At 46.7% G+C, this 21,309-nt stretch overlaps 1 protein-coding gene across 2 annotated transcripts in view; it reads left to right on the top strand.

Annotated features, from left to right (window-relative positions):
• The window catches only part of Nak (Numb-associated kinase), a 65,366-nt gene that overhangs the window by 12,959 nt on the left and 31,098 nt on the right, over window positions 1-21,309 (top strand). For both annotated transcript variants that reach the window (XM_077672333.1, XM_077672337.1), the window contains exons 5-11: window positions 2,507-2,646; window positions 4,784-4,905; window positions 7,413-7,494; window positions 10,339-10,471; window positions 15,904-16,007; window positions 16,121-16,203; window positions 16,530-16,711. In XM_077672333.1, the coding sequence (XP_077528459.1) occupies window positions 2,507-2,646; window positions 4,784-4,905; window positions 7,413-7,494; window positions 10,339-10,471; window positions 15,904-16,007; window positions 16,121-16,203; window positions 16,530-16,711 (846 nt within the window). The remainder of the gene's footprint in view (window positions 1-2,506; window positions 2,647-4,783; window positions 4,906-7,412; window positions 7,495-10,338; window positions 10,472-15,903; window positions 16,008-16,120; window positions 16,204-16,529; window positions 16,712-21,309) is intronic.

Here is a 21,309-nt window from a genome sequence, read left to right as displayed (position 1 = left end):
GAGGGCGTGATGATGGTGGGAACACGCTGCTTCACTAGATAGCTGTTGCGGTGTTCAGGGGCAGATGGCGATTGGACAGGCAGCGCCATCTCTCTGTGCACGGCGGGAGTTGTCAGCCAGCTTGCCCAGCAGTGGCCAGCTGAGGATGAAATTTACATACTCCATTGTGCAATCTTCTTGTTGTTGGCACTTGGTAGCTTCGAAGTCACTTTAAATGAAATGCGTCACTTGTCTTGCTTCTTTTCATGTAGTGCAAGCACTATGTGTCCCTCTGTAACCAACTTAAGACGTTACTGAAAGTCTGACTGTTTGTAATATTGTTGCCTGCCCACTCAGCCAATCGAGTATTTAACTGCTTCTGTAGCATTGTTGTTAAAACTTCCCCTGTCAAAGAGAAAGCGCATACTGTGCTTGAACAAGGAAAAAGCAGGATGGCATTGGGGGGGGGAGGGGGGCGCTGTCCAAGATGCTCAGTGCTTGTTTCAAAGTTCCCAGCATTCCTGCATAGGCCAGGTGTTGCTTTGCGGTGATAAATCAAAATTTATCACTCGGAACAAAATTGAAGAGATACCATTTAAACATGTGATATCTGTAGAACTGTTTCTGAGTTTACATCTACCCTGAAACACTTGTTTCAGGGCAAATGTAAAGGGCAGGGCCTCTTGGCAGCGTTTATGGAGCACACTTTGTCCAGTGATCTCTTCCGGCGAGAATTTTGTGGACTACAAATGGGGAAACAAATTACCATGAGGACTCCTATTCTGCTTTCAGCCAGCGTGTCTTTTTTTTTTTTTTTTTTACTGTGATGTAAGCTATTGTTACCAGATCATGCACTGCCATAGTTGTGATCTGTGCCCAGTTGGAAGCGGAACATTGGCTTATTGGCTAGGAACCACAGCTTCTTGCAAGCTGAGGCACTTGTCATTTATTTAAATTTTTGTTCTGCCAATTTTGGGCTTGCTTGAGGAGTCCTAAATTTATTTGTACTGGGTGAATGGCAAGTTTGTAAGGCTGAACCGCATGTGCTCGCGATAACTTGTCACGCACATTTGAGACCGAGCAATGCTGCAGGACGTACAGAGCAGGGGGTGTAGCATCACACCTTGGCAGGGGCAGTTACCAAATTGTGGTTACTAATCAGGGTGGGTTTGTTGGCGCAAACGAGATGCTGCGTGTGCGAAAGGAGCTAATTTTGTACAAAATACATTGTGGCTAATTATTATTCGTGCAGCGATTGAAAGCGATTGCGAAGTATCTGCCAAACTGCTAACCCTGCAATATTTAGCCAGCTCCACTGGACTACCCTCGGGGATTTCTTCAGAATCTCCACTGCAAACATACCTTTCACTATTGATGCAAGCAGTGCCTATTGCAGCTTTGGCTCCACTGTGCATCTTGGTGCAGGAACGTATGTTTTAAAGAAGCGAAGAAAAGCAGTGATTGTCGCTCAGGTATTCAAGACGGCATTATTGATAGATTGTGCCACCCGATTCATCATTTTCACAGCATGTTTTATGCTTTTTTCAAGGTCAAAATGGAGGCATGTATCTAGATGTGCTCTCTTTTTGGAGGGGAATTGTAGGGCTTTGCTTTACTTCTTTGTGATGGGTAGGAATTTCCGACAATTGGAACTTTTCAACTTTACCTAAAAGTGTAAGATTACAGCTCTTGTGCTCTGACGCAGTAGGCGGTAGAAACAGTTCCTATTGAAGCTGTTCCATTAGGATGTGTTTGCTAACTCTAAACATGGTTGCAGGATCAGTGCTTTCCACCGCATAAAAATCTGATTAACCCTTTCGGCCCTGGTGTCCTATATTTAGGACATTAACCAAAAGTCTTCTGGCAATTTCAGAACAAAACGAAAACAGATAGTTTTCTGGGAAATAGTTCTTTAAGGATGTCCCTTCTGATTGATATAACTATTGTTCGTTTTTTGCTATAGCTGAACACATGAAAGAGGAAGGCATTGCAGTGGAGACCAAATTGACGTCAGGGTGACTCCAAAGACTGAAGTCATAGTTAGATTACATGGCTGTCAATCGAAAAATATTTGCACTACCAGCTTCAATTTTTGTATGTGGGTTAAGTTCTTCCCAAAATTTGGAAGCAAAAATATTTTTTCTACTCGACTTTCAAATTTTAATTGCCTAATAAACTAATTATTTGTCATGCCTGTTGATCCCTAATTACATGCATCACAAGCTCGATTTTTTGTTTGTGAACTAATAGGGTACAAATATTAAAAAAACACATAGAAAAAATCTTTTCAGTAGAAAGAAAAAATTCAGGGCTGAAAGGGTTAACTAATGAATGTTCTAATCTTGAACATTGTCAAAGCACTGGGCCCTGATTGATCAGAGCCCTGCTTCTCTTTTTCACATTTCTTTGTTCAACTACCTGCCATTTTTGGCTGGTTTCGATTGGGTTTTTGTATTCTTGCAGTTGGGCTTCCCATGTGCGCTTATTTCTGTCGTCTCTGTGTGTTGAATGCTCACATTTTGTGCAGGGCATGTGCTGCAGCTGATGAATGACAAGCTGCACACGGGATTTTCCGAGCAGGAGGTCTTGAAGATCTTCTGCGACATCTGTGAAGCAGTGTCCCGACTGCACCATTGTCAGACGCCCATTGTGCACAGGGACCTCAAGGTGAGTGGCTTGCTAACATCCTCACTTACCCTACCAACCTCTGAGCTCATTGGCAGTGCACTTATGGGGCATCTGTCTGGGATTAGTCTCCACAGGTTGCGACGTTTACCGTAAAAACCCGCGTATAATACGAGGTGTAATTCGGGGACAGCAAAATCAGAAAAAAAGTTTTCATCCGCATATAATGCGAGGTAAAGAGCACAGAAAACATTTATTTGCACTGCAGTTACCGTTCAGTCATTGTCAGTTTTCGCTGGCACTGTCTCCTGACGTCTGTTCAGTCATTGTCAGGTTCGCTGCCGCTGTCTCCCGAAGTCGCCTTGTCGGAAATGACTTCCCACAGAAAGTGGTCCTCAGTGCCATCAAGGACGTTCGAGATGCTGCATTTCTTAAAAGAGCGACTGACGAGCTCTTCTGAGATGCTGGCCCACGCATCCGCGATCCAGCCACAAAGCACCACTGGAGAAGCCCGCGTCAGCCATCCGGTAGCTGTCACTTACGGGTCTCCTGACCTCATCCACTCTTGGTAGCCGGACCTGATGCAGTCTTTGAAAGGCTTGTTGATGCAAACGTCTAGCGGTTGGAGCTGGGATGTCATTCCTCCTGGAAGGACAATGAGTTCGGTGCGGGGTTCGCGCAACAACTTCTTCACGGAATCGGCCAGGTGGCAGCGAAAGGCGTCCAACATGAGCACTGACGGGAACCCCCAATTGTGCTCCAGGCCGCCGACACCACACAGACTTTATCCAGTCAAGCACCAGTTGCTTTCTCCACCCGCGAATGCTGCCTTCGGTGACGCCGAACTGCCGTCCTGCGGCGCAATTCCTGATGGTCTCGGCACATAAAATAACTTTTCTTTTAATTGCAGCCGAATACTGCCTTCATGCACCCGACACCGTGATAGACTTGCGGTGAACGAGCCGATGCTTCGCGTGGTCAAAACAGTCAAAATGGCGCCAGCTGAGAGAAGCAGCAGCCAGCTAACGCCACCGCAAGATGGCGCACCCTCCGCTGAAACCGAAACCGAAAGTGCAAATTTTCGGCTGAAAACTTTGGGATCCACATATAATACGAGGCACAAATTTTACATAGTAAAATTGGGAAAAAGCCTCGTATTATACGCGATTTTTTACGATAAATAGCAATGGTTGAATTGAATAAAAGGAAGGCTGCCCCAGTCCAACTTTACTGCCTAGGAGAAATTTTTGAGGCCGCCTGAACATTGTGGAATCTCAAGAAAGCGTGCACGGGTAGTGACTGCTTGAGGAAGGATGATGGGTTGTCTCCTCCTTGATAGCTTTTCTGAGGTTAGTTTTCTGGGGTGTTTCATATTAAACTGGCTGTTATGTGACAAGAAACTGGCCCCCAAATGTTCTGGGTGAGGCTTTTGCTGTGTCCATCACTGTTGTCAAGTGGTTGTTCTTTTTCTGCCACTGCGAAAAGCTGCTAAGTAGAGGGCTAGGGCCCTGGGAGGCTGCTTTTAGTATCTGGACACTGCACTTGGCCTCTTTACTCGGATTAGATAGAAATAGAAATATAATGCCCATTAAAGTGCAGCCAAAGGCTGCTCAGGAGCCAGCTGGACGCGTCATGTTCGTAGTGAAAGAAAGAAAACACTCTGATCTATGCAGAAACTCGGGATCGGGACTGTGACTTATCTACTTCAGATGCTGTACCTGTTGAGCTAACCAGGAAACAAGTCTATCATTGTTTCAATGTTCAGATAGAAACAGAAAGGTATATGAATAGTTCTGGTTATTTAGAATTGTCACTGTACCTTGGGGATTTTTCCCAAGTGAGTTGTTCCTTATAATCGGGCCCCTTTTCTGGCTGTAGCTAATGTGTTGAAATGTCTTTAAAGGATGTATTTATTCATTAGGTGCGGCAATAAGTGTTATGATTTCAAACAGAGCTCACTTTTTGTAATGCCATGCTCATACGAGCCATGCTCACCTTGCAGAGCTTTTATTTTCATCAGGAACCAGAGAACTTTATTTTTAAAGACCTCCCCATTAAAAAAAACGATGCAGGAGGCAAGTTTACACCTGAACTGGCACTTCCCCTTGCACACCCAGCTAGAGCTTATGTTGAGTGACATCTATAACCTCTGTGTGGCACTCTGGCACGGTTTTTTTAGGTGGAGAACATTTTGATCAGTGACTCTGGCCACTACGTGCTGTGCGACTTTGGGAGTGCCACTGCCAAGAGTCTCAACCCTCAAGTGCAAGGGGTGGCAGCGGTTGAAGAGGAGATCCTCAAGTGAGCTTTACTTTTGACCCTCAATTTCATGCTGCTGTAGCCTGTGCAAACAGCGTGCCACCATGACATTTAAATGGCTCATCGTGCCCTGAAAGGATTGCAGAAAAAAAATGGGACAGCGAGTGGGTGCGCACAGATGGATGCCTAGTTTTGAATAGCGATCAGCTCATATATGCAAAAAAGCGCGGTTAAGTATGATAAATGGGGGAGGCATACAGCTTGGTATGCTACCTTCATTTTATGGGCTTAAGTTTACAAGGGACTCAAGGAGGGGCTGCTTCAGTCCTCCCTTGTCACTTAATAAAAGACTTTTCTAAGCAAGTTGGTTTGGGGCCTAAAATAAAATAGAGCACAGTAGGGCAGGCCAGAGAAGGAATGACAGCCATACGAGACAAGTGCTCACTACCAACTACGGTAGTTTATTCGGAAAAAAACATCATGGCATATACATGTCAGTCCAGCATCCACATGTTGTTAGCGTCCACTGCATAGTGACCTAAACTCACTTTCCCTCAAACACTGACATTGTACTGACACAATCGGTGCCCCACTTTTTAATGAAAAACTAAAATTCAAATACCCCCCCCCCCCCCAAAAAAAAAAAAAAGAAAAGAAAATTAGGGTTAAGGAAACTAAAGGCAGCAATGCTCAGGAAACAGTGTTCAGGTGGGCAAGGCATGCAGATTATAAAACAGGCTACAGATTATTCCTGAGCTTTTGTGAGGGATGCACCAAGGTTCTGCAGCTGTGATGTTAGCTCTAACCACAATGATCAGCCAAAAAAAAAAAAAGAGCATTTCAAAAGTTAAGTAGGGTCCTGTCCCACTTGTCCTGCAGTTTGTGTTTTTTATTATTTATTGTTACTTTTTATCACGTCCCTCTTGGCTTTTCTTTCTTTTTTGCACGACATACGAATATCAAACCAAATAGATTAGTTTTGTTTACCTTAGAAGCTGAGTAAAGTTTCCAAGATGATTGTTAGTAATGTGAACACCAAAATTTTGGTAAGACACAGCATTTTCTAAGGGATGACTGTTATGATAATACCGTATTTACTCGCATAATGAACCCACTCGCGTAATGAACCCTCCCCCCACTTTTCTTCTTGAGAATTTACTTTTTTGTCACTTTGAATAAAAAATGCAGCGGGGATATGTTTTTATCTCAGCACAGTTGCTGATGCTGTAGACAATCGCAGTAACTTGATATCACGCCACAGTACCCGCAGAAATGCTAAAAACGCATTCCAACAAAAAGAAATCTCAACAGTAGCCGGAGACGTGAGCGGGAATGTTGTGGCTCACAATTTAAAAATTGCGCGCGTGCGGTGTGCCACCTGCTGAACACAAAACAAATTTTGTGCCACAAAAACATTGTGGCGTGCGAACAAAGCGCAAAACGCACTTCACACTCCTTCTCTGCTCTTTGCCGTTCCGGCTGGTTTTGGCGGCGTGCGAGCAAAACATACGAACAAATCTGGGCACCCACCGGTTTTTTAACGGGTACAGGCGTCCCTGGTCAAGTGCGGACCCTTGAAAGGGGAATTTACGTCTGGAAAGCTGCCTTGACCCTTGCGAGGGGCCCCTGACCCTTGTCCATCTGGCGGGGCCCCCGGCCATCATGCCGCGTTGCGCCATTGCCGGGGGTGGAAGAGTCTGGCGGCATGTCCTGCCACAGGCGGTTGCGAGTTGAGCGTCCACCGTGGCTGTGGAAGGCACCATGTGCATTCGTGTGCCTTGGTGGCGCCGGGCACCTACCGGTAAAATAGGTACAAGCGACTCTCTGGCCTGGCGCTCGGCCCTTGTGGGACTACAACGCTTGGGAAGTTCACCCGGCTTGCACGGGAAACCGCCCCTATGGAAAGGGCGGCTGCAAAAGCGCAGGAACTTTTTTTTTTCGTGTACGCTTAGGACGAAAACAAGGTTTTTGGTCGGTGAACAAAGATCATCGTGTATTTCGTGGGCCCAAAAAAGCGAAGTTTTCGGGTGTGAGAAAAGAAGTTTTGGAGTGCCTTGACGGCATGGAAGACGATGCGCTGTGGGCCGACTACGAATGTGAAGCCGCAACTGACTTCAGTGACGAGGACAGCTCCATGGCGAGTAGGGGGCCACTGGCATGTTCAGAATGAAAAAGAAATTCCATTACATAATCACCCAGGTGTTCTTACGAAAATGGTAAGGCTCTGACGCGCTTCTGTTAGCAACTTTATTATATGAAATTTCAACTTTTAAAAATCTCTTGCAATTTATCCTGCATAATGAACCCTCCCCCCAAATTCATGCCGAATTTTCTGGAAAAAAAGTGGGTTCATTACGTGAGTAAATACGGTAGCTAAGGTATGTTCTGTCAGCACAAAAAAACACCTCCATCGCCACGTGTACGCACTGATGAGCCCCTAGGTTGCCTACAGCTAACAAGTCACCTGCTTGGGTACATGGTTAGCTAGTAGCTTCACGTGTGATCTGTCACTGATGCTAAACTTTCTCTTCGCTGTTTCCAATGCTCAGATACACGACGCTAGCCTACCGGGCGCCTGAGATGGTGGAGCTCTACAGTGGGAAACTCATCACGACAAAAGCAGACATTTGGGTGAGCAAGTATTGGGGTCCTTATTTATTTGTTTCTCTCCCACTGAAGGTGATGCATTGGCTATAGTTTATATTCAGGTCAGGGCTGTGGACAGACCCTGTGCAATACCGTTGCCCTTGGGTAAAGAGGTCAGTTTTTTTTTTTACGCTTTTAAAGGGACAGACAACCGATATTTGTCGAGTATATATTTTCTATCCCAAATGAAAGGGCATCACTTAAAGCACCTTGACGAGAAACGCTTTTGCTTATAACGCCCTAGAACTTTTTAAACCGATTTTTTTTATCTACGAGCCGTATGTGTCCCTCCCAAAACTAATGCTGGCAACCATGACATAGAGTAGCTTGGCAACATACTTTTATTTGTATGCGAAATAAAAAACGATATTTAAAAACTTGTTCCCAGCTAAAAAAGTTTGAATGGCAGGCTTTCCTACTCCTTTATGTGTTTTTTTAATGCAACGGTCTATTTTACACGAACGCGCCATCTGTTGGGATGGACGATAGGTAGAATCTGGCCGCACGTTGTGGAGGCGGGAAGTTCGATTCTCCCCGGGCGCGACGTTCCTTTTTTTTTTTTTTAAGCTGCCGTTGGCGTATTTGGAAACTGAAATCAAATATTTTGGCAGAACAAACGCCCCTGACTCAGGCAGAATCGTCAAAGCTCCTTCGCTGGGTCTGTTTACTGAACGCTGCCGTTGATTCTGGGCATGGAGGCTCAGTTAGCCACACTGAGAGGCATGCTGAGAGGCACCCAGCGACGGCGGGCGGCGTGTCTTTAAAAATTTCAGAATAATGTTTAGAAATACATATGCAATTTAACCTCGTACAAATACTTGTTTTAAAAGGTTTGCAATACGCAAATAAACGTTTCAGAAGTTACAGTAGCTGCTAGGTTTGCAGGTCACGTGACAGGGACACATATAGTAGTGTCAAGTTTCGACACTACGAACCGCCACCCTTCCGATTTCAGGAAGTTTGCTGCCAAATTAAAATTATTTCCGCCAGTTTGTTTAGAAATTGCTTGTGGTTATCGGGCTATATAAAACGCTGGCTTTCATATGAGCTAGAGAACATATACGCGACAAAAATCGGTTGTCCGTCCCTTTAAATGACAGAAACACTAGCTTCGAAGATTGCCCTTTCATGCCAAATTCACACTACTTAAAAGGGCATAATCTACAGGGGTGCGGTGAACTGTTGTAAGTGGTAGAGCGTGTGGCACAGCAGAGATCGCCTTGCCTGGTGCCTGCTGCAAAGGCAAGTGGCTGCTTCCCAAGGGAGCTGGGAAGAGGACTGTTCAGTCTCTCTGCGTTTGGGCCGCCCCCCATGGGCACAAGGTGCCTGCTACCTTCAAGGGCTTTTGCGGACACTCCGCGGTCCTGTCCTGGCCGCTGCGCCGTGAATTCTTGTGTTCACTGCCCTCCAAGCTGTGCGTGCGCAGCCGTGCTTGGATTAGAAGTGGGTTTCCAACCCAGTAATGGCTTATGTACCACGTACCTGTTTGTGTACCTGTTTGGCTCACAGGGATGGGACAACTGCACCTAGTGCATCGTTTTGATAAAATCACATTTTTTAGGGGAAGTAGACTCTGGTATTGCGAGGGAGTGGTTCTAACCTGATGCCAAGAATGGGCCCCAAGCCCACCTCACTTTGTTTTTGTCACAGGTGATCCACCAGTATTCAGGAGTTTTTTTGGCGAACAGACTGTTGAGCTTATACATAACGTGACATACCTCGACATTAGGTGTGGGTTTGGGGTAATAAGCTTCAAAAACCTACTGTATTTACTCTATTCTAAAGCGCACCTTTTTCCCCAGAAAATAAGTCCCTAAATCGCATCAAGAATCAAGTACCAACCTAAGCAGCACTAGTGGTTGCTGGTCGCGGGTTCGATTCTTGGCCGCGGGGGCCGCTTTTCTGATGGAGGCGAAAAGCAAAAACGCCTGTGTGTACGAGATTTCGGCGCACGTTAAAGATCCCCAGGTGATCGAAATTAATCCGGAGCCCTCCACTACGGCGTGCCTGCGTTGCGTCAGCGAGTTAAACCCTACAATCAATCAATCAATCAACTGGTGGTTGCTTATCATTATCGACATAGCAGGGCGACCATAATTGCCCGTTTGCGTAAGCAAAGCCTCAAATCTTGCGCAGGACTGTGGCAACACCAAAAAGACAAAAAGGAAGCATATCTTTTTGTGTTGGAAAAAAAGGCGCTTACTGCAGCTAAGCACACACGCAGAAAAAAACACACATGCTCGGGAGGCAATTATATATACCTTTCCGGTGGATAGTGTGTGCGGGCATGTTATCTATAAGGTGCAAAAGACGTTTACAGCTGGTGTGAGGGGCTCCGCGGTACCTTGCTAGTGCTTCTTGTGCCAGAAAAAGTTCGAGAACCCCTAGCGGATAGCAGGCACTGCTTTCTAGATAGCAAGCCCAAGCCGCTCGGTGACAGCCTCTTGCTGAACATTTTTATATATTTTTAAGTTTTCGCGACTTGCGTTTGGAAGGGCAGTCCGTATGCTTGGTTTGCCGTGCGGTATGTTTGAACTTGAGGGTGATGAAAGGTGTCGTAGTGCGATAATAAATGAAGCTCTTGCATCCATAAACAGCTTGTGCTGTGAAGAAAATGTTTGCTCTTTGTTCTTTTTTTCGGTCTGGAACATTAGGTGCGCCTTAGAATTGAGGGCACATTAAATTAGAGTAAATGTGGTTATCCCTACTGCCACTGGTAACTGCTGATCACTAGTCGCTTGAAAGTTAGAGAAGTTGCCCCCTGCCTTGTGCAGTGCACTGTTTTTGAGGCTAACCCCCCTCGCCCACCTGTGCCGCCCCACCGCGCAGGCCCTGGGCTGCCTGCTGTACAAGTTGTGCTTCTTCAGCTTGCCCTTTGGCGAGAGTGCCCTGGCCATCCAGAGCGGCAACTTCACCATCCCGGACAACTCGCGCTATTCCAAGCAGATGCATTCCCTCATTCGTGAGTGCCGCCTCTCTCTCTCCCCCTCTCAGTGGGGCCGTATCTGCTGGTTGCGGAATTCGTTGCACGGGGACCGGGGGCCAGCGTGTTTACTGGCAGTGGATAGGGGTTCAGGCCACTGCATCAAAAGACCTGACCAGTCACTTTTTACCATACTGAAAATCACAGCGGGGCTACACTGTGGGCTTTTTCAGATGTTGATTAGTCCTTCTGCCCTTGAATACCTGGCCGCTGGCTTTAGTTTGCTGCAAAAGGCACAGATATGGGGCTGTTAAGTTCCCAACGCAGTTGGTCATGTGTGCGGCTTGTGTGCAGCTGTAGAGGCAGATGGAAGGGACGGGTTACTGAAAAGACGACAATCTGGTGTGGCCCTGGCCATTGCTGTGATGGCCTTTAGTGAGAGGTTTTATTTATTTATTTGTTCACGTACCCTCAGGGCCCAGGGGCATTACAGAGGGGAGTGGGGGATAACAAAATATTTGGAGAAATGTACAGCAAGCAATAATATGATGACAACAGCTCTTTACACAAACAGTACAGACACTGTGATAGTTATATCAACAGCTCCTTATTAAGGTAGCATGCGTTGCACAAGTTGGCGCAAGCAGTCATATAACCCAGCTTTACTCCAACAGAGTCGACACTGCACAAATTTGGCTGGCGACAATACAAATACAACGGATCTTCACTTGAGAAGGCTAAATAAACAAATAAACACTGCCCAATTCAGGGTAAGTTAACATAACGGCAAACACATTTTCACTCAGTCTGGAAACTGCACGCCTGAAAGCCACGACGTCCAAGATTTCGGCAACTGCACGTGGCAGTTGATTCCATTTAACAGATGTGCTCGCTACAAATGAACCGTGAAAGCACTTTGTATGACAAGATTGAATGCCTACTTTGAATCGATGATCAACGCGCACTGACATGAACGATGTATTGGTTAGTAGTCTTCCCTTAAGAATGGAATTGCCGTGATATATTTTGTGGAATAGGCACAAACGCGATATTTGCCTGTGGTGCTCGAGTAGTGGTAGAGATAAAGTCGTTTTCATTGTGGTGACGCTGGACGTGCAATGATAATTTGAAAGTATGAAGCGACATGAACGATCTTGAACCGCCTCCAATTCGTTGGTGAGCGATGCAATACCATGATGCCAAACAGCAGCCGCATATTCCAATTTCAAACGAACCAAAGTTTTATAGAGAATTAGTTTCAATGAGCTAGGTGAAGAATTAAAGTTCTTACGAATGTATCGTAACATACGATCGGCATTACTTACAACATAATCTATGGGAGGTTTCCATGACAAGTTAGAAGACACTATATCACCTAAATATTTGTACGACGGCACAACTTCAAGACATTGTTTAATGAGTATTCAGGAGGTGTAGTGTTAACTCGGGAAATGCGCATTTTTAAGTTTCATTTTCCATAATTCACACCAATCTGAAATACTGTCAATATCGGATTGCAGAATTTGGATGTCGTCGTTGTTAGTTATTTGCCTGTAAATAACACAAACATCGGCAAAAAGACTGACAGATGAGCTGATGTTAATTGGAAGGCCATTATATAAATTAAAATAGCAGAGGCCCCAGGACGGATCCTTGGGGTACACCTAAATGAACCGAAGAAACCATTCATTGTTATTGTTATTGTTCACATTGTTCACCTTGGTTATTGTTCACATTTACGAACTGATATCGGTTAGTCAAAAAGGAACGCAACCATGGAAGTATATTATGATCTAAGTTTAGTTTATAAAGTTTTATAAATAAACCATGCGGAACCGAATCGAACGCTTTAGAAAAATCTAGGAATATGCAGTCTGTAAAGCATCCACGATCAAGAGCACAGTGTACATCATGAGTGAAACACACTAGCTGGGTCTCACGAGAATATTTCTTTCTAAAACCATGCTGGGCTGGGCTGAAAAATGAATTAGACTCCAAAAAATTTACAATGTGGCTATAAATGACATGTTCTATTATTTTACACGGAATACTAGTTAATGACACAGGCCTGTAGTTACTAGGAAAACATCGATCACCAGATTTGTAAAGCGGTGTAATTTTCCCAATTTTCCAGTCGTCAGGGATGCAACTAGTCTGAAGCGACTGAGTGAAAAGTTTTGTAAAAACGATAGAACTGTAATTTTGAAAGATTTACAGATTTACAGGTATAGATATACAGGTTTTACAGATATACGGGTTTTACAAGATTTACAGGTATAGATAGCTGTACGTGTGTGACATCACCATGTATTGGCAGTGAGCGTGTTCTGTCGGTATTCTGGTGCTTGCTGAGGTTGATTTGATGTACAGTCTACGCCCATTACGACAGACCCTCTTAATCCAAGCTGTACGTGTGTAACATCACCATGTATTGGCAGTGAGCGTGTTCTGTCGGTATTCTGGTGCTTGCCGAGGTTGATTTGATGTACAGTCTACGCCCATTACGACAGACCCTCTTAATCCAAACAGAGGGGGGGCATATGAGCGTAAAGTGGGGACTTTGACCAGTATTAAATGCTACAGACAATTTGTTCCTTATCTCTGCACAGCGTTCACACGGAAGAAAATGATTGCCTAATGCTGTTTTTGAAACTTAGCGCTGGCACTTGCAAAGGCCTAGCACATGTGGTCGAGTGTGTAGAGACGCACGCTAAGCTGAGAAAATAAAGCAACAGTGTAATTAGGAGCAGTTGCTAACCAGCTATAAAAATCAGTCATGGCCAGCAGAACTTGCCAGGCTCTTTTCAAACCCTACGTTAGGAGGCAGGTTTGCCCGAAACCGTTCGTTAAACAAATAGGATCGCTGCCTGGCATTCCCCTAAGCAGCTTCCACATTTTTAATTATTTTAGTCTGGTCAGTAAAACAGCTATGCTAAATAATCTGATGGATGGCTGTGAAATCGGAAGTTAGACCAGTTGGACTGCGCACGGCCAGCGGCAGATTGCACACGATGGATGGGAACCTTCCCCCAACTTGAGGCATTTCTTATCTTTTATCATCCAACTTAATGGAAACGATGCATGCGTGGGAATAACCCGCCGCGGTGGCTCAGTGGCTAAGGCGTTGCGCTGCTGAGCACGAGGTCGCGGGTTCGATTCCCGGCCGCGGCGGCCGCTTTTCTGATGGAGGCGAAAAGCAAAAACGCCCGTGTGTACGAGATTTCGGCGCACGATAAAGATCCCCAGGTGGTCAAAATTAATCCGGAGCCCTCCACTACGGCGCGCCTCATCGCCTGCGTTGCGTCGGCGCGTTAAACCCCACAATCAATCAATCATGCGTGGGAATAATGAATGCCGAACTTCACCAAACCTGAGTTCTTTATTCCATAAACTGTGGCAAGGGCAGACTCGACCTCCTGGTGTGCCACTTAGTGTATTCGAAAGCGCTGTTCTTCAGTCTCACTGGGGTCACGTTTTTTGGCAGCGATCTATTGATACAGGCCGTAATCTATTGATACAGGCCAACTTGTTTTTACCCTTTAGTGTCCCTTTAAAGGAGCCATGAAGAGAAAACACAAGTTTGGTTCATTCAAAAGATTGCCTCGTTAGAATCATACTGACACCACTTTTAATGTAAACTTCGCTCAAATAAGCTACATAATTAGGAAAAAGGGGAATGGCCATTCGACCCACCAGCTCATTTCCCGCAACAGAACCTATGATGTCACATGTGACAGCTCTGGGATTGGCGGAGGGCGGCAAAAGCAAACGAAAATAGGCAGAGCTTATAAGCATGCCGAACGAGCCATTTGCGCTTAAATTTAGGGCACATTCTTCTCAAAGCCGTAAGAATGGTGGGACGAACAGTGGAAGTTACGAAAGCACACGTAAACAGAAGTGCCGATGCGTACTGCTGTTGGTACTGCGCGCACTATGCTTGGTTTAGCTGCACAGGACTGCAGGGCTTTGGAGTTGTCTCAGACTACACTTGCCGATTGACGCAAGGAAGGGTGTCTTACGTGACCATATTTGTCAAGCGAGCACTATGTTTCACGGAACGATTATTTTCTCCGTGAACAAAAACAAGCCAGGTTTAAATACGGTCAAAAACAATTTAAACCAAAGGCCATGGAGACGAAAATTCTTGCTCTGTGCCAAGGGCAGAAAACGGCTTGCTAGGGTATGGTGGCACCATCTAGGTTCACTAACGGCAAACAAGGCCTCCCAATCGGCTGCAAAGCTATGGTCCTTAGTAGCAGAACAGTCGGTTCCTGTGATGTCAGTGCAGACAACAAAAATGCACGATTTAGCGGGAAAATAAAAATTTTAACTTAAAGTAATCAATTTCTTTGTGAATAAAGCATCGTTTGCATTCGGACAAGCACTGGGGGCACTATAAAACAAGAAGTATTTCGGATAACACACTTGTATTTTGTCTTCATGGCTCCTTTAAAGGGACCCTGCAACACTTGCCATCGACTACTAGTAATGTATTTTGGGATAAAGTCTATTGTCCCAGAAATCTCCTCCCGCAAGAATTATGAAAATCCGTTCACAATTAACGAAACTACGCGCGATGAGAAATCGCGCATAATCGTTCCCTCTCAACTCGACCGCGGACAACGCGACGAAAGGTGCGCGCTCTCTCCCGGAGAGGGGGGCGGCACGCGGCGTTCTCTTCGGCGGCCTTCGATATATCACATGCCGGGTAGTTTTCTCCTTTTCTCCGCAACGCGGAGGGGCCTATTTCCGGCCTGGTGCCACAAAAAAGCAGGCATGGGTGCCTGCTCGCAAGTGCGTGCTCGGGCTGGTAGGGCGTTTTTGAAGCAATAAACGTTTGTAGTCGAGTGGTCCCGTTGAAAGTGAAGTATTGAGTTCATCACTCAAGCTCCGCGCGCACTCAAAACACGAAAGAAATGGCAAAACTGTGCCTACAGTTTCAGGCATAGAAGAGGTTCGTACACGGCGATGACGACGACGGAAATGGGAGAATCTAGCCGCGAAGTTGACCAGTGACAGCCGAATCGGGCAGCCATGGCCTATGTGACGTCCCTTAGGCCATGCCAGGGGTTGCATAATGAGGAAAACTGAAGAGAGAGCGGTTGGTTTTTCCGCGTCTTGAACATCGATTTGCACGCTCACCGCTTCACGTGCACGTGTAATATTTGGCTCAGGCATTCATGGCAGTGTAATGTAAACGTCGCGCAGGTTTACTTGCACTGCTCAAAGAGTGTTGCAGGGTCCCTTTAAGGACAAAGGCCTCTCCCACAGGCTTCCAAACTCTTCTATTGTGCATAATCTGCATCCAGTTCTTTTGTTTACAATTTGTCAGGGGTGTAGAAAGGAAATCAAGTAAAATTACAAGCTTTTCCAAGCCTTTGAAGCTAAGAACGCAAACTATTTTTCAGGACCTTGGCTGCGCCCCTGGCTTGTCTTGAAAGTCTCATCTGTCTATTTTGTCTATTTTTCAGGCTACATGTTGGAAGTCCAGCCTGAGAAGAGGCCAGACATCTTCCAGGTCTCATACGTGGCGTTTTTGCTGGCAGGCCGGGAATGCCCTGTACAGAACCTTCATGTACGTTGGCTACTGCATCGCTACCTTGTCGATTGAAAACTGTGCCTCACAAAATAGTGTTGACTGGCTACCTTAGATGTCTAATTCTGTCTCTCTCTGTCCGTAACACTCAGAATTCGCCTCTGCCGAACGTTGAGCAGCTGCCGGTGCCTCAGTGTGAGAGCGAAGGCAGGATGGCTTCGTCAAAGCCACCACGGTAAGATTGCTCCTCCTCTCCTCCAGCATTGTTTAAGAATGTCACATTGTCCACAAATTGGCGTTCGCTCGCTCATGTTGCGGTCAACTTTGCATCCCCTTGCGACAATGACTGAGGATTAATAAAATGAAAGTTCCCTTGCATGGTTTGTTGTTTTGGGTTTCAGAGGTCTAGTGTTAGGGCTGTAAGAGGTGCGTCCTGCTAAGAGCCTCTCAAGAGTTAATCAAATGCATGCTTACACTTTCAGCGACGCTCTAGCTTTGTCCCAGTTTGGCTGGAAATGATTTCGTGTGGCTCACCAGAGGACTGTTCTGGCTGGTGCCCAGGTCGCTGCAGGTGCCAGTGGCGGAAGGCACATCGGTGGCCCCGCGGCAGCGGCCCAAAGGCTCGCAGGCTCCCCCGGGCGTTGGTGGTCTGCCCCTCATTCCCCAGAACACCCTGCCAGCCTCTCGTCGACCCACGCCCACCACGCCCCAGCCGCAGGTGCCTCCCGTCACGCCCAACCCCGGTGAGTGCAGAGAACAGCCTTCTCTGACTTGGCTGCCGCGTGCTTTCATTGTCTTGTTTGCGTGTCGGTGGCTAGGACCAAAGCGGCAGTGGAAGTGTTCCCACGGATCCACCCTCGGGCTGTAGAGACGGCCAACTTGCGAGTGCTCGTTTTGTCTCTCACCATGTGAGCCCCTCTCTTGTTCGTGCAGGGCTGCGTCCTTGAGGCTGAATTCTTTTCGCAACCCCCTTGCTAGGAACTGCCCTTTGTGGGAACTATCGAATGCGATCGAGTGTGTTGGGGAAACATCTTTGGGCGGAAAGGCAGTCTATGAAATAAAATACGGGGCATTTAGGTGCAGGGCTCGGGTGAGGTCACTGAAGGGCTATCACAAGTGAAGGCTGCTGCAGTGGGACACTGTGACAATCTGTGAATGAAAAAGCTGTTGAAAGCAATGGCTGTTTCATAAGTGTTCCTAATTGCCTACTCGTAACACCTTGATTTTGCACGACTAGTTCTGCCAGCACAGGGAATGATCCGAAAGAGAAAACAGTTATGCCAGACGTTTCAAGTCGGCCAATTGAAGGTGAGCTGCATACCTGGGCTCCGTATTTATAGATGGTATTCACTGAAAAGTTTAGCTGGCAATTCCTTCGCTTGGCAACACTGGAAACCGCCACGACAGTGCATGTTGTGCCTGCGCGTGCGCTTTGCGCCTGCATCTTGCAGAAGAAAAAAACACCAGCATGCATCGTCTGCCGTGTTTCAACCCAATTCATGGTGGTGGCTTCAAAAGATGTATTATTAATTGTACTCACATTATGTGGTGGCACTCTACTTGCCTTTGAGCCCTTCGCATCCCCGGAGAATGAAGCCGTGGCTGCGAACGAAAGCGACTTGGCTTTTAAGAGGCCGACGCTGCAGTTGCCTGCGACCATGGATGTTGCCACAATTGCCCTCTAATGCATGGTTGAGTACAAAAACCAAATAATGGTTTTGAAGGTGTGTTTCACGCATACACCGATTTAGATACGATGGTACCATAGCAGCTAGTGGATGCGAGGCCGTCTGTCGAGCCGTGCCATGCTTGCACTGCCCAGCAGGCACAAAGCACTGGCGAAACGCAGGTGACCTTTGAACAAATCACTCAAGTTTGGCTTTCACACGGCAAAATTTTCTGCAACAATATTTCCATTGTTGTCCTTGAACAGGTGGCAGATCTTGAATGGCAATCGGCTTCTACTTGCATATGCACGCAACTTGGTCCATCACAATGCAGTTTCACGCATACGTGGGCTCCAAAGTTTTTACCACTCTACCTAGTCGTGCAACAATTTCAACCATGTTTTGTGATAAGTAGATCGTAGGGTGCTGCATGTGACAGTATTTGGCATCGAGGTGTTACTTCGCGTTTGGTGGGGCACAGTTTGGAACATCGAACAGCTAGCTGTAATGTGCTGTGCTTTATCAGGCGCCAGCACGGACAAGTACTGCTATCTCGTGGAGCCCGACATGAGTGCGACTTTCGCCTTAGCAACACAGATGCTTGGGCAACAGCATGGCGGCGCACGCGCATGGTTGCCCGCTTGCGTTCCATGCCAGTTAATCCAACCTATAGACATTGTGTATGGTTCTGGTAAAGGCGCGGTCACGCTAGGCCGACACGACGGCGGCGACGTGACGGCAGCCGACCCATTGGCCAGCTGCCGAGTTGCCGGACCGCGTTGTCATACTACGCCGACGGCAACACAAATGCGTCGGCCGATGGAAAGTCCGCGTAGTGTGACTAGCTCGTCGACCGAAGACGCCAACAAAAACCGGTCGCCCGACCGGTCGCCTGACGCGTCGTCGGGAATCGACCGAGAAGCGAAAACTGCGCACCGACAACATTCGTGCCGTAATGAATGCGGCTCTATTTTGTTAGTTTGTGGAGTATAATAAACTCAGTAAGGTCCATGAAGTCGATACAACCCAACTCTAGCGCTTATGCAATCCGTATTTTGGCTTTCGACGCTTCGGCCGTGCTCTTCGACGACGACGCTACATCCGAGCTGCAAACTGCATATGCGTGTGCGATCGGCCTGCCTGTAAAAAATCTAAGGTCAGTTTTGTGCAGAAGAAGAGTTACGTAGGGTAATTTCGGCAATAAGGGATCAATATCGGCCAAGGTTTTTAACATGAAACGTAAAAACAAAGTTCGACAAGCACTATCCCCGCAGTGCGAAATCGCAGTCGCAGCCGGGCACACATTTTTTGCGAGCGCTTTCGCGAAGCAGCGGAGTTGATGGTGATTAACCATTGTGGGGGCTTCGGGGAACCTTACTGCACAAGCGCTATTTAAGAAATTTCAGTTTACCAGCCAAGAATTCTGTAAAGTAGCTAGTAAACACCGACGTACGACTCGAAGGATGAGCCTCCATCTAGTACACAGGCTATTTGCAACAGCGCAGCATTTGTGCAGTGGCGCCGTGGTCTCGAGCGTCGCACCCACTCGGTCAACGTTGCAAGTTCAATTCCCGGCGGAGTCCCCCCCCTTTTTTTTTTAATAAGCAGTATTTTAAGGAGCATAATTTGCGTGTCCAATTCACGAATCATTTTCTGCGTGATTTTGAGAGGCAACTACCTTTGTTATGGAAAATTATTCTTGAACTACCTTTGTTATGGAAATTTTTTTTTTTCGAAACAGCGAGCCACAACAATCAATTTTACTTTTCTTGCACCGCGTTTCTCGAAAATGCGGTACCGTGGTGCACTGTAAGACCTTCTCTATTAGAGGCGGTTACATTTTTGCTGACGTACGCACTAATTCATGTGCATATTATACGTGCTATAGAGGTCGGTTCATCCATAACATCTGTATTATTACTGCCGCAGCAGCGAACACAGCTTTTTCCTTCTTTGTCCGTGATACAACAGGAAGTTGTGGAGTACACACAGTACAAGCAGCGCACAAACGAGTACGCACAAACGGCTTCAGTCGCTTGCAGTGGCGACACAATACTCCAAGTTTAACTAGAGAAAGAAAGATCCCCGCGGAGAGGCGAGGCGGCGGAGTGGGACGTCGCGCAATCGTTGGCGTGGTGTGACAAGTGCACCGGCTGACAGCGCGCCAACACCGACGCTTCGCCGATTTCTCGCCGACGCAGACAGTTGGCCTACGTTCGGCGTCGGCGCGGTGTGACGTGGCCACCGACAGCTCGCCGACGCGGTGTTGGCCGGCCAAATTGGCCGATGGTCGGGCTAGTGTGACCGCGCCTTAATCGTGCTTGCTTGTAATGCATTGCAACCTAAGGGCTAGGGTTTTGATGTTTTCTTGTGGCTGTTTCACTGACGCAATAAAATATCCAGGTAGTTAAAAATCTAAAAGTGCCTACACTTTCAAATACAGTAAAACCTCGTTATAAGTTACAAGAGACACTTGGTTGTAAGAGACATTTGAATGAAAACAGTTGGGTTGGTTTTCCTATGTTCGCTATGTGAGCAACATTGCATACAAGAGCCCTTGGTTACAAGAGACATGCTTGCCGGATCCCTTGAGTGTCTCTTGGCCAGATGGTTGGATTGAGAGGGTGTGGCAGTTTCTAGTTCTCTTAGCCTGTTCTGTGATGATGGCTTGTTTTGTGTTTTGTCTGTTTTTTGTGTGTGGCACAAGCAGCTTGGAATTCATATCAAATGTGCTTGGTGCAGTCTGGAGGTGCTCACTTGCAGGTTTGTTTGTCATGGTCACACATGCTATTTCAGACTAACTGTAATTTGTTGAGAGGTGTGCTTCGCAACACATGCCTGCTAAAATATTGACAGAAGCTCCTCATAGACATCTGAGGTTGGTGCATTGTGGCTTTTCCCCGTGGAGGCAGGTGTGGGGGTGGTAATAAATGTGTAACAGGTGTCTGTCCTCGTTGCAGAACCACTGGGGCTTTGCATTGTGTCTATCATGTGTGACTGGTACAAGGCTGCGAGAGTAAACCGCAAAATGGTATTGCTTTTTCTGTGGAAGTGCAGGCTGATAGCCGCTGCTGTGGAGAGCCGCTCAAGAGCCAAAACTTATGCCACAGCTTTAGCCTGTTTATGCTAAAGGACTTCCATGTTGAATTTTTTTTATCCATCTGCCAAACTGCTGCTAGTGCATACCTGCGAACTCTTCCGAATTTTCTGTAAATTGTACAAATTTTGACCTGTCTTTTGATTTTACGAATCGTGCCTGAAATTATACGAATTTTTGAAAAAATGGAACCATCTCTTTAACCGACACTGTGGTACCTGCGCCGCCACGAGAAAGCAATACGTAGTGTTGTTATCACCATCTGCGAAGCTGCGATTTCTGTCGTCTTCTCGGGGTGGGCTACGCATCCATATCCAGAACTCACTGCTACCTCGGCAAGCCTGCTTCTATCATGTTGTTCACGGGCCGGTTACGAATTCCGTGTTCATGGCGCTCTTTGTATGACTGCTGCGTCCTGTGCAGTAAGACCCGTGGTACGACCACAGTAGTTGCTTTGCTGTGCAGTGGCGGGCTCGAAGCCGCGAAAGCACTACCAAGTGTTCTCAAAATCGTACATATCCGAATTCGCTGCCCTTCCCAATGGAGTTGCTGCTCATTGCTCTTCAACACTGACGGT

This window comes from Haemaphysalis longicornis, unplaced genomic scaffold, assembly GCF_048455015.1.
Source record: "Haemaphysalis longicornis isolate Haplotype H1 unplaced genomic scaffold, Haemaphysalis longicornis Haplotype H1 scaffold_1, whole genome shotgun sequence".
NCBI lineage: Eukaryota > Metazoa > Arthropoda > Arachnida > Ixodida > Ixodidae > Haemaphysalis > Haemaphysalis longicornis.
The sequence above is the reverse complement of the archived record's forward strand: the minus strand, read 5'-3'. Positions and strand labels throughout refer to the sequence as shown.